Source organism: Neoarius graeffei, chromosome 24, assembly GCF_027579695.1.
Source record: "Neoarius graeffei isolate fNeoGra1 chromosome 24, fNeoGra1.pri, whole genome shotgun sequence".
Lineage (NCBI taxonomy): Eukaryota > Metazoa > Chordata > Actinopteri > Siluriformes > Ariidae > Neoarius > Neoarius graeffei.
In genome coordinates this window covers 42,854,981-42,867,800 of record NC_083592.1, presented here as the reverse complement: position 1 = coordinate 42,867,800, position 12,820 = coordinate 42,854,981, and the positions used below count along the sequence as shown (strand labels likewise).

At 41.6% G+C, this 12,820-nt stretch overlaps 2 protein-coding genes across 2 annotated transcripts in view; one reads left to right on the top strand and one right to left on the bottom strand.

Moving 5' to 3' along the window:
• The first annotated feature begins 1,994 nt into the window (after positions 1-1,994).
• fsta (follistatin a) lies at positions 1,995-9,477 on the top strand. The gene is made up of 6 exons (XM_060907269.1): positions 1,995-2,210; positions 3,811-4,002; positions 5,102-5,320; positions 5,917-6,141; positions 6,546-6,779; positions 8,375-9,477. The coding sequence occupies exons 1-6, from the start codon at positions 2,117-2,119 to the stop codon at positions 8,512-8,514; spliced, it is 1,104 nt and encodes a 367-aa protein (XP_060763252.1). The 5' UTR covers positions 1,995-2,116; the 3' UTR covers positions 8,515-9,477.
• Positions 9,478-12,167: 2,690 nt separating this feature from the next.
• The window catches only part of ndufs4 (NADH:ubiquinone oxidoreductase subunit S4), a 61,081-nt gene continuing 60,428 nt past the window's right edge, over positions 12,168-12,820 (bottom strand). Inside the window, 2 exon segments of the mRNA XM_060906678.1 lie at positions 12,168-12,378; positions 12,564-12,637. Coding sequence (XP_060762661.1) covers positions 12,275-12,378; positions 12,564-12,637 — 178 coding nt within the window. The 3' untranslated portion in view covers positions 12,168-12,274.

The following is a 12,820-nucleotide window of genomic DNA, read 5'->3' as shown; positions in this document are numbered from 1 at the left end:
ACTATAACTGGCACCTCTACATTTAATACTCTGTACCACCTCCCTTTGCCAGTAAAACAGCACTGGGTCTCCTGTAACATTTTAGAAGAAGAAGAAGAAGAAGACGAAGAAGCCTTTATTTGTCACATACACACTCAAGCAAAGTGAAATTCTTCCTCTGCATTTAACCCATCTGAAACAGTGAACACACACACATATACACACACAAGTGAGCAATGAGCACACACACATACCCAGAGTAGTGGGCAGCTATGCTACAGCACTTGGGGAGAAGTTAGGGGTTAGGTGCCTTGCTCAAGGGCACTTTGGCCCAAGACCACCCCCATGTTAACCTAACCACATGTCTTTGGGCTGTAGGGGAAACCGGAGCACCCGGAGGAAACCCATGCAGACACGGGGAGAACATGCAAACTCCGCACAGAAAGGCCCCCGTCGGCTGCTGGGCTCAAACTTGGAACCTTCTTGCTGCGAGGTGACAGTGCTAACCACTACACCACTGCGCCACCCAGTCTCTCCAGATCATCCAGGGTCCTCGGCCCTCTCTTGTGCTCTCTCCTCTTCAGTTCACCCCACAGGTTTTCAATAATAGTGGAGAGCAGTGTGTGTGTGTGTGCAACAAAAGTTCAAAAGAATAAATTCTTCGTTACATTTCTTTCTTTCCTTCTTTCATGTCTTTTCCTGACTTCCTTCCTTATTTCTGTCCTGCATTTACTGTTTAATTTCTTCAGAAAAGCAAATATAGTGTCTCTAACACGGCTTGAGAAACACGTCAATTTTAGGGTTTACTGTTCCAGTTATTTTTCAGAACCCCTGAAGCTCTTCTTTCTTTTCTTTTGGGTGGTTAAAGTTTTAATTAGATCACTGTTACAGCGTACTATCTAACCTATTATATTATTATACTGTGTCTAGACTATTCTCCTCTTTAGTGGAGTAGCACGTCCTGTTGTAGTAGCGTTTATCTTTCAGAAGAGGTCGCACTTTCACCAGAAAAGTCTTCTCCGAATGGTTGGTCAACCACAACACTGCAGAGCTGAAGGCTCCTGTGAAAATGAAGTGTGGGAGCTTTGCCCAGCGGCTGTTAGGAAATTGAACATGATGTTTAAGTCGAGTTAAATCTCAGTAATTGTCACTTTTAATATGAAATTTCTTCATATTTAAATTCCAATGTTTTGTAAACACAATGCTGCAGTTTTCTGGAGGAAGTACCAGCAGAGTTTCTTATGGCAGTGAATATAGCAGGTAAAAGTGCAGTGTAGGACCAAATGGGAAACTTTAAAAAATAAATAAATAAATAAATAAAAGTAAACTTTATTTCCTGACATTTCCACTTAATTTCTTTGAATATGTAGGGCAGTTTTATTTATCTGAACTTCAGCCTTCTGGGGTGTTTTTTTTTTTTTTTTTTTGTCACATGAGAAACCCAAAGTTTACAACTTGTAATAAGGTTTTAATGTTAGTCACCCCAGGCTAGTATTAAAATTACAGAATAGGAAACTAGGTCGAAGTGATCCGATGCTCAAAAACGTCTTGTACTTTTCTTTTGTCTTTTCCCCCCCCACTGCCTCAATAGCATATCCATTACCAGGTCATTATTATCCTAATGCTGGTAGATTAGCTACGTTTTAATGTGGCTACTTTATACATTCATCAGTCTCTCCATCCTCTGACCTGAAGAGCACTTTGGCTCCTAACAACTTCTTTGTCCAAGTTATTTGGAAGATCTGTATCCATCCACATCACTTCCGCCAAGAAGTTTATCATCTAGTAAAAGTCTTTGATGTCAGATTTAGAGAAAGGGAAGAAAAAAAGTTTCAAGCAGACGTCACCTGACTAGGGCTGAAGAAAGGAAGGAAGGAAGGAAGAAGAAGAAAACTTCAGGATTTAAAAAAAAAAAAAAAACCACTCCTTGTCCCCGCCCCCAGTGAGGAAAACTCCGCCCACTCAGCCAGTCGGCCCGAGACCCCCTTAAACACTTAAAAAGAGGTGGATCACACTCATGCGCACACATCCATAGCCTTCACGAGCCTTCATTCAGCTCTGCCTTCCTAAGAAGAAAAGAAGGTTATTGGTTTTTATTTTTATTTTTGCGTGTCTTCTAACACTTTTCCCCTCGATCATGTTGAGGATGCTAAAGCGCCTTCAGCTCCGCCCGGGCTCTCTTTTATTACTCCTGTGGTTCTGTCATTTCATTCAAGAGCAAAAAGTGCAAGGTGAGTTAACCTTTTAACTTCTCCATGTCATGTCTGAAGATGTCACTGTCTGCTTTTTTGTTTTCTCCTGGGATCAGTTCAGGGCAAATTATGTGCCATGTTCTAAAAGTAATGCAATGTAAAAGTTTTGGGCATGCTTTTTTTTAAAATATGCATTTCTATGCTGGTCAGAGAGAGAGAAAGAGAGAGAGAGAGAGAGACAGGTGTATGTCTGATGTGTCCAGGATGAAAAGGACATCTCTGTCGGCTCCTGGGCAGATAAAGGTGATCTTAGGCCAGTGTGTGCACAATAAAGTTTTGCTTGATTTAAGGTCCAATGCACTAAAAGATCAAAAGAAAACACAGGGCATAGAACACATGCACAGCGCCATTTGGAGGAACCTCAGCTCCAAGCAACATCATGTGCAAGCATGTCAGATCTGAATTCGAAATGATTCAATAGACATCAGCAGCTTAATTTCAGAGATCCTGAACAGACGTCATTCAAAATGCAAATCATCCAGACACTGCTAATTTAAAAAGAAGAAAAATAATCATAGTAGTAATAAGAAGAAGAAGAAGACTTGTGATTCTGTCTTATGTGATGCTCAGCTTGAATGCAGTCGTGAAGTGATGCGATCCTGTGCAGAAAAGTTTGATGAAGCCTGCTGGGACTGAAGGCTTTAATTGGACTGTCTGGCGCATGGACTCCCCGAGGCACAAGATCTGCTGCTAGATTAATAAATAAATAGGGCATTAGGGTAGCGTGTCTGAGCTGTATTAGGAACAGCACTCAGAGTCAGGGGTATTGATCCAGAAATGCTGTTGTTTACGGATGGGAACTGAAATCGCTCTTATTTAGTGATCTTATAGGATAAACAGTCGGGTGTAGGACTCAGGAGAAGAAGACAGGAGGTGAGACAGTGCATGGGGAGAGGAGAGCAGAGCAGACACGCACACACAGCGCGCGCATGGAGTCTAGAACTGGAGTCTAGACTGCTGTTCTGTTCACATTGTTTAAATGGGCGGTATTAACCTCATTAAAGACAAATTACTCCTGTTTGATCAGAAAAATAAATAAATAAATAAATAAATAAATATCTGGGATGTAGAGAGACAAACTGGTGAGTTTGTCTGGAGGATTTTTTTTTCTATCAGACTACATAAATCATCGTTTTTATGAGGGATATATATATATATATATATATATATATATATATATATATATATATATATTGTGTGTGTGTGTGTGTGTGTGTGTGTGTGTGTGTGTGTGTGTGGATTGGGCGTCATCCTGCCGTATTTTCATCACAGTGTGCTGAATACACTTGCTAATTTAAAAAAAAATTATCTTTATTATTTCAGTAACAGTTGATACTAGGCAGTAATGTATATTAAAGTGAGATGTTTTGAAGCGCGCTTGCATTACAAGTAGGTAAATCGGACCAATCTGGCAACCCTGGTGAGTCGGTAGGCGGCGCGGCTGATACAGACTGCACGTGTTGTGTCTGGGTCAGCGGCTTCAGACTTTAATGCGACTGGCTGTCTTTTTTTTTTTTCTTCTTTCCCCTCCCACCTTCACCCCACCCTCCTATGTTTTTTTTTTTTTTTTTTCTTCCAGCTGGGAATTGCTGGCTCCACCAGGGGAAGAACGGCCGCTGCCAGGTGCTCTACATGCCAGGCATGAGCCGTGAGGAGTGCTGCAGGAGCGGGAGACTGGGAACCTACTGGACCGAGGAGGACGTCCCGAATAGTACCCTGTTCCGCTGGACCATCTTTAACGGAGGGGCTCCCAACTGCATGCCATGCAAAGGTGCGAGTGGCCCTACAGTCAAACCCAAAACCAAACCGTCTTACTAACCCATTCATGCAGCAAGACACCTTAAAGCAGGGGTCTTCAATCTTATCCATGAGGGGCCAGTGTGGCTACAGGCTTTCGTTCCAGCCAAATAGGAGTCACCCTTGATAGTTGGTTGAAGACCAAGATGAACTGATTAAACAAGTGTAATCAGGTGTAGCTCCCACTTGGTTGGAATGAAAGTCTGTAGCCACACTGGCCCTTTGTGGATAAGATTGAACACCCCTGCCTTAAAGCATTTCTCCAAGGAACCTTTTCAGAGTCCCTGGCCGACACCATGTGTTTAGTCTCTCAGCAGGTCCATTCTGATCACTGATTAACTCTACAAAGTGTCTGGACTCTGACTAATGGAAAAACAATATAACAAAACTCCTGCCACTATAAAATGCTATAAATATAAAAGAGGAAGCCATGGGAATATATAGTACCATAAATAGTTTTGGGACCCTTTCGATTCCCTGAATCAGCAGGATTGTCTGAAGCGCCCTTGAACAAGGCGCCGAAACCCTCAACTAATCAGATTTGGCAAGAACCCAAAATCAAAGTCCTTTCCACACCAGAATCTGGTCTTCCCAGCACTAACCAGCTCTTTGAGGCACATGGGTGCAGCACCAATCTACATTTCCATAGCCCTCTGTCTCTCGCCTACACAGCTATGGTTACAGTCACGGGCTAGTCCTCTGGTAACCACAAGAGTTTGACTCCCCTACTCACATCTGTATTACAGTAGGTACCATTTTTATAATGGTCTTTGGTATGAGTAGAACTCACGATCTCCTGGTCAAGAGGCGGACACGCTAACCACTAAGCCAACTCATGGTTGGCAAGAACCCGACCATAATAAAATAAAATGCTACTGCTGGACATTAACAATTCCCTGCATGACTGAATGCCATGCATGAGATTGTAAAAAGATTGTAAAGTCATATAAGCTTGACTTATTTCTATAAAATGGTGTCTCTGTAAATGATTCGCTGCCATTAGATCACACAACTAGATCCACCCCATGACCGAATCTAATGAGTTTTTTTTTTTCCACCTCATTGAATTTTAGAGACATGTGAGAATGTGGACTGCGGCCCTGGAAAGAAGTGTAAGATGAACAGGAGGAGTAAGCCACGCTGCATCTGCGCCCCTGACTGTTCCAACATCACCTGGAAGGGACCGGTGTGCGGCTCGGATGGAAAAACGTACCGTGACGAGTGCGCACTCCTGAAATCCAAGTGTAGAGGGCATCCAGATCTGGAGGTGCAGTACCAGGGCAAATGCAAAAGTGAGTGTTTTATGAGCAAGGTTCAACTAACGGGGGGGGAGAAAAAATGCCAAACAACCAGAAAATTATTAAAAATGAACAAATACATGGTTGGTGCAATGGGTAGTGTTGCTGCTTCATGGCTCCAGGGTCCACAGATTGATCCTGAGCTCAGGTTACGATCTGTGAGGGGTTTCCTCAGGGCTCTCTGGTTTCCTTCCACCTCCTAAAAAAAAGTGGGTGACTTTAAGTTGCCCTTGCCTGGGTGTGGGGGTGGTGCCTCGCAATGAACTGGTATCCCATTTAGGATGTTTTCCTGCCTAATGCCCAGTGTCCCCTGAATTCACCCCCACCCAAACCAGGATACAACACCCACTGAAGATGAATGAATGATGAGCTGAAAATGTTCCAGTTTCAGTCTGAAGGTCCTACTCTGAACCTATGACTTTGAAGCCACAAAAAATGAAAGACTAACAACTCTTTAATGCAAACCAGTGCTGATATACAAAAGAGATTTTCAAGATTTTTGGCAGCTCATGCACCACCACTCAGGGGGAACTGGGAAAAGCACAAAAAAAAATCTATCCAAGATTACCTTCTGATTTTCTTTCCTCCAGAGACATGCCGTGATGTGCTTTGCCCTGGCAGTTCGACGTGCGTCGTGGACCAGACCAACAACGCCTACTGCGTCACGTGCAACCGCGTGTGTCCCGAGGTGACATCACCTGACCAGTACCTGTGCGGCAACGACGGCATCGTCTACGCCAGCGCCTGCCACTTACGGAGAGCCACGTGCCTGCAGGGCAAATCCATTGGCGTGGCCTATGAGGGCAAATGCATCAGTGAGTGACATGGTGGAAAAATACTAAAGTTTCGAGAGCAGATTCTTTTAGCGCCAACATTCCGAACCAGTCCTGACCTTTCTTACTCCCATGACAATGGCTTGCAATTATTATTTTGCACAGAAAAGTCGTGGGTGTCTAATTGCTTGCAGATGTTGGCCACATCAGCCTGTCTCTCTTATTACAAATCGAGTGTAACTCATTTTTTTGTGCAACCTCTACCTCCCGAGCGCTGTTAAACAACAAGCATGCTCGTCCCTTCTTCTGCCTCATGTGATGTAGATCCAAAACAAAGCATCTGTTTTCTGTTTTTGCGGTTCCCATGAGTCCAGTCGTCATCTGTATAAAAACGGTTTATATTCCGTTTTTTTTTTTGTTTTTTTTTTTGTTTTGTTTTTTTCCAGAGGCCAAATCGTGCGATGATATCCAGTGCAGCGGAGGGAAGAAGTGTCTGTGGGATGAGCGATTGGGACGCGGCCGGTGCGTGCTCTGCCAGGATGAGATGTGTCCCGAGAGTCGCACGGACGAGGTCGTGTGTGCAAGCGACAACACCTCGTACCCGAGCACGTGTGCCATGAAGCAGGCTGCATGTTCCATGGGCGTGCTGCTGGAGGTTAAGCATTCGGGATCATGCAACTGTAAGTAACGCCTAGCAACAACAACAACAACAGCAACAACAACGACAAAGACAATCCAATGCCACCATAACACACTTCCAGCATCAGTCCCCTTGCTTTCTTCGTAAAATGCATTGCAACCCAACCTCCTGTCCAGATCTAAGAGAGGACTCAACATCGGAAGTGCATGACTGGCTTTATTGAGTTACACTCATTTATGACTATTGTGTAAAATCACTGAAGAGTAGCTACTAATTCATACAACTAACAATAATACGTATCTGAGCTGACTATTTTTGCAGAGATAACGCACTGTAACTTTTGAGCCCCACTCAAATTTGCCATCATTTACCCAAGCAGGCTGCCTAATTTTTATTTTATTTTATTTTTTTTTGTCAGTCTTTAGAGACGACACAATATCAAATCACACCAGCTTGTAAAATCCATAATACTAATTTCATGATAATCATGTAATTTGTTTTACTATTGTCTTTTTTTTTTTTTTTGCTTTTGGCTGTAATCAATCATATCAAAATGCACTATGTCACCATGACATACAACATCTATGCCAATCTGTACGAGGGTCAAAAAATAGTAGCATCCAAGCATAAGGTGGTTGTAACATTGGTACTGGTGTTTAAAGCTTAAATTCATAGATTTTTTTCCCCCTTATTTTCTTTCTTTCTGTACATTATACAGTAAATAAACTACCTATTAGGAGGATTACGGCCATCAAACCAAATTGTCATATCTGTGACATTCCAGTTTCGGGGAACGCAATCTAACAATCGATAAAGGACCAACTTTACGATCACCTTATGGAAGCTGCAGCGTTTTGCAGGACAAAGCAGAAAACAGTGCTTAATTCTTTTTCTAATTTACCACTAATAGTGTTTCAGTAGCTTTGTTGTGAATGTCTTGTTTTACCAGGATATACTGAGGGCTTGGAACCAGAGAAACACTTGACTAATCTTTTCACCAGTTACTCCAGTTTGCCTAAAGATTCATAATCTGGAACATCTTTGAGACATCACACATATGGTTCCAAGTCCTTATAATGGACTGCATATTTTGTTTTGTTTGTTTGTTTTATGATTGTTCTGTTGCTTTGTCTGTGTATTTTTATTTTTTTCCTTTCAATTTCCCATTGTAAAGAATTCTTTCGAATGATATACCTCAAAGTGTGACTGGTTTGCTGAGGTCGGTCTAGAGCATGGGACGAACTTCGTGCATGGTGTCAGAAATGGAAAACGGAAACCAATAAGAGCCAATCCTATAACGCAAGAGCACTTTTTTTTGTTTTGTCCTCTTACAGGAATCTGAGAAATTAGAACTGAGCCAATGATCCCCCACCACCACACACACACACACCTCCCTACACCCCTTACGATTACGTAAAGCTTGTTATGTAATTAAGTGTGAGAGTAGAATTGCATTGTGGCCAAAACACAAATGCATATATCTCTCTCTCACACACACACACACACACACACACACACACACACACACTCTAGATGGTCATCACAGAAGGAAAAACAAAAGACAAACATTCACTTAGATTCTGCGCTGTTGTGGTCTTTATTCATACAACAGCTACCGTATATTCTCCCATATAGCCATTACGGAAGACCAGGACGAGGACAACGATGATAACGATGATGATGATGATGATAACGATGATGATGATAACGATGATGAAGAAGAAGACCAGGACTACATGGCTTATATCCATTTATCACCAATTCTGGACGGATAAACAGCCATCAGCCAGAGGGAAAAGTCCTGTGGCAAGGAAAACCATGTCCACACTGTACAAATGTGTATGCTAATTTATTTTTCGATGAAAAAAAAAAAAAGGAAGTATACATATAGTTCGGTCTGATAGATGTTTATTTATGCAGTGTTTCATAATTTATACCTTTACAATGTCTGACGTACTATCTTGATCATGTTTTTTTTTGTGTTCACTTGGTTTTATTATTATTATTATTATTATCTATATTTGTCCAAAGAGAAGCAGTGTTATTTATTGTGAACGCTATCGAGTGTAAAGTGTGCAAGTCTTCTGCAAGTTGTAAATTGCATTCCCCTTGCTGTATAAATCCGCTTATCGCTCGCTATCTGTTCTACTATCATAGATGTTTATTATTTCACACTTACCTGCATGTCAGCCTGTGTGTTTATTTATTGGGAAGAAAAAAAAAAACCTGTCACTCTTTAAAATGTAAATGACATGTTTCTGGTTTTGTTTACTCTTCAAATTGACCAAATGGATTTCACCACTATACCGTGCAAAATGCTAAGATTTCATTCATGAGCCAGTTCAAGATAAAAACTGAAAAAAAAAAAGTCTTTCATGATTTTTCAGATTTTGGTGTCGTGTCTTAGTTTTATGTATTCAGCTATTCAACATCGTCTTTTTTTTTTTTTTAAAGTGCCGCTAATCCATTTATGAGTTCATGGCCAGCGTTCTGCTCTGTAACACCTCCGTCGGAGTTGATGTGATGTAGGACTGAGTATCAACATATTGAACATTATCACTTTGTATTGTTTGTCATTTTTAAAAGTACATTTTTATTTTCTGACATCACAAGATAGTTATAAATATATAGTTTTGTATTTTTTTAATGTAAATGTCATATGTATATATAAAGTTTGATGGTATTTGTACAGATATGAAGAGTGAAACCATAAAAAAAATAAAATTAATGTGATTTTATCCTGAGGAGTTGGAGATTTATTTTGTTTTATTTTATGTAAACTGTTAACTTTCAATGTGATTTTCGGATGGATTTTAACCCCTAAACACGCTCTAATGGTATTTCAGGAACTCCTGTACATACATTTCACCAGTTTAATGAGTGCGTCTTGCATTGCAGCCAGCTCCAGAATTATTGGCACCCTTACCAATGGTTATAAAATGAATGTTATGAATTGAACAATTGGAAGGACACTGATTGATTAGCATTTCTCCAACAAAATTCATTCTCAAGAGCTTTATCTTTGTCAGAGTCTCAGTGGATCTGGAGCCTATCCCAGGTGGGCATCAGTCCAATGTAAGGCACCATACATGCTCGCATTCACACAGAGAGGCAATTTAGGATGGTTAGTCCAACTACTACAAGTATGTTTTTGGGAAGTGGGAAGAAACCAGAGAACCCGGAGGAAACACGCACAGGAACTCCACATGGACCGTAACCTGAGCTCAGGATTGAAGCCGGGACTCTGGAGATGCGAGGCAGCTGTGCTACCCGCTGAACCACTGTGCGACACTCATGAGAACTTTTCTACATAAAATATCTGGCAGAACGTTTGCAGTACCTACATCTATGTCTATTTTTTACAATACAGTTTCCAGAAGTCCTGTTGTTGCTTTTGACTAAATATGAAGTTGAGGTTTCACACATGTTAAATCCTTTGGTCATCCATCACCATGAGGAAAAACAGGAAGCTTTCATCTCAAATGAGACAAATGAGCGTTGTCAGATAATGGTTGGAAAAATATAGAAATAAAAAAAAAATTCATTAACCACAACCAAGTCCAAAAGTGTACTGTCCCCATGCACAGTAAGCGGTTTTCTTAAAGACACCAAGAAGGTGCATAGTTTCAGAATGAACCATCAGACACCATCTCTCTAAAATGCAGCTGTTTGGAAGTGTTGCATAAAAGAGCAACCCAGGAAATTTAGACTAAACTTTTAGCCAGGAACTCCATTTGCATGTTCAGCAACAAAAGACTGTATACAAGCAAAATTCCTCGACCCATGGTAAAATACACTATGGTATTTTACACCACTGATGCTTTTACAATTGTTCATGACAGGGTGGTGTTATTCTGTTCATGGAAAGAAAGGGTCATTGGCTGTTATTTGTGGAAGTGCCAATAGTTTTGAAACCAGTGTTTTGCACCATCTCATCTCATCTCATTATCTCTAGCCGCTTTATCCTGTTCTACAGGGTCGCAGGCAAGCTGGAGCCTATCCCAGCTGACTACGGGCGAAAGGCAGGGTACACCCTGGACAAGTCGCCAGGTCATCACAGGGCTGACACATAGACACAGACAACCATTCACACTCACATTCACACCTACGGTCAATTTAGAGTTACCAGTTAACCTAACCTGCATGTCTTTGGACTGTGGGGGAAACCGGAGCACCCGGAGGAAACCCACGCGGACACGGGGAGAACATGCAAACTCCGCACAGAAAGGCCCTCGCCGGCCACGGGGCTCGAACCCGGACCTTCTTGCTGTGAGGCGACAGCGCTAACCACTACACCACCGTGCCGCCTGTTTTGCACCAAGTTAAGGAAATTAATTTGTGCTAGCAGTGCTGGTGCAATTGTTACTCTCACTCGGGATCTTTATAATTTGTTGTTAATAATAATAATAATAATAATAATAATAATCTAACATTTTTGGGATGCCATTTCTCCCTCAGTTTTCAACCAAATTTCACATGAATAACACCTCCGGGATGAATTACGTTGCTATGACTTTTGGTGCTGATCTGGATCACTGATCGGGAATGATCCATGAAAAACGGGCTTTTTTTCCAGTCTCTTATAACTCTGCCAATTTTCAGGATTTTTTCAATCGGGTTTTTTTTTTTGTTCAGGGCGCAACTTTTCCTCACTAAGCGTCATTCTCTATCTCTTACCGTTCCAAATCTATAGGGTATGGTGACCAGACATCCCAGGTTTGTAACAGCTAGCGCAAAGTACTTTAGGTCACAGTGTCTATCTAGTTTAAGATTGAGAACACTTCCCGGCCAGCACAGACAGCACTGCCGCCTCTCAGCTCTACGGTCCCCAGTTCATATCTCCATGGGTTTCCTCTGGGTTCTCCAGTTTCCTCCGGCCTTCATAAAATAAGGCAGTAGGTGCATTAGCTGCATTAAACTGCTCCTTGATGTGAACGTGTGTGCGCACGCGTTTCCCTGTCATGGACTGGCATCTGGATCCAGGCCGTATTCCCACCTCACCCACAGTGACCCGGATTCCCTGCCACCATGACCAAAATAAAATCAGTAACTGAAAACTGAAGACTGAAGGAATGTTTGAAAAAATTAAAAAATAAAGCCACATCTTTAAGCTCAGTATGTAATGTGTATGCGATTCATTTTATAGGCTCTGCTGTTCACTGCCAAACCTCTAGAGTTGACCATACACTGTGTACAAGTTTAAAGATGTTTCAAATTAGCAAAAGGAAGGATGTAATAAATCTTTGGAACTGTCTGGAACCCAGGACTCACATTAGCAACTTTCAGTTATTAAAAATAAAACCCTTGTACAGTCAAGTGCTGTTCAGAAGTTGTCTCAAAATAAGGACTTTCCTATTTGTTTTATGTGCAAGTACCTCGTAAAGATCACCACCTAATAAACTTTAATAGACATGGCTAAAAAGACAGGTCTGAATTACTGCAGGATGCTTTATTAGATTTCTGTAAAGGTACATTTTACAATATGTCACAGAACCAAAGAGATCGTGAACAGATTGAAAAAATCTGACCGATCGTCTATTTGGCGGACCTCCGAGTCCTTTTGTCCCAGGAGAAGTTTGCGCCGTATGACTTCACTCTCGGTTTGGGTGTTCTCTTCTCTGTTATATCATAACTCCATCCTGCAGAAACAAACAATGAACGAGTGACCACGTTCAGTATATTTTACATTATAGCACTGGAAATCTGCTTGATAGTGTTTGACTTTGTTTCAAGCAACACATTTCTTCCTTCTCAGATTTTTTTTTTTTTTTGGGGAGTTCAACCTCATAATGCAAGGGGGGGAAAAAAAAAACAGATTGCATACCATTCTTCTCAGCGAATGCAATAGCATCCTCCTTAGTGCTGAATGTAAGGACCATGTTGGACAGAGGGTCAGCCCTGAAGAACATAAATAATAAAATTAACCAGATTTTTGGGGGGGTACTCCCAAAACTGGGGCCAAGGGGAGGGGGGGGCACTCCATGAATAAGGCAGAGGCACATATAAAAGAGTCAAGTGTAAAAGCCTGCAAATGACACCACCAACTTACAGGATGGATTAGTTCAATTGAAACGTGAATGA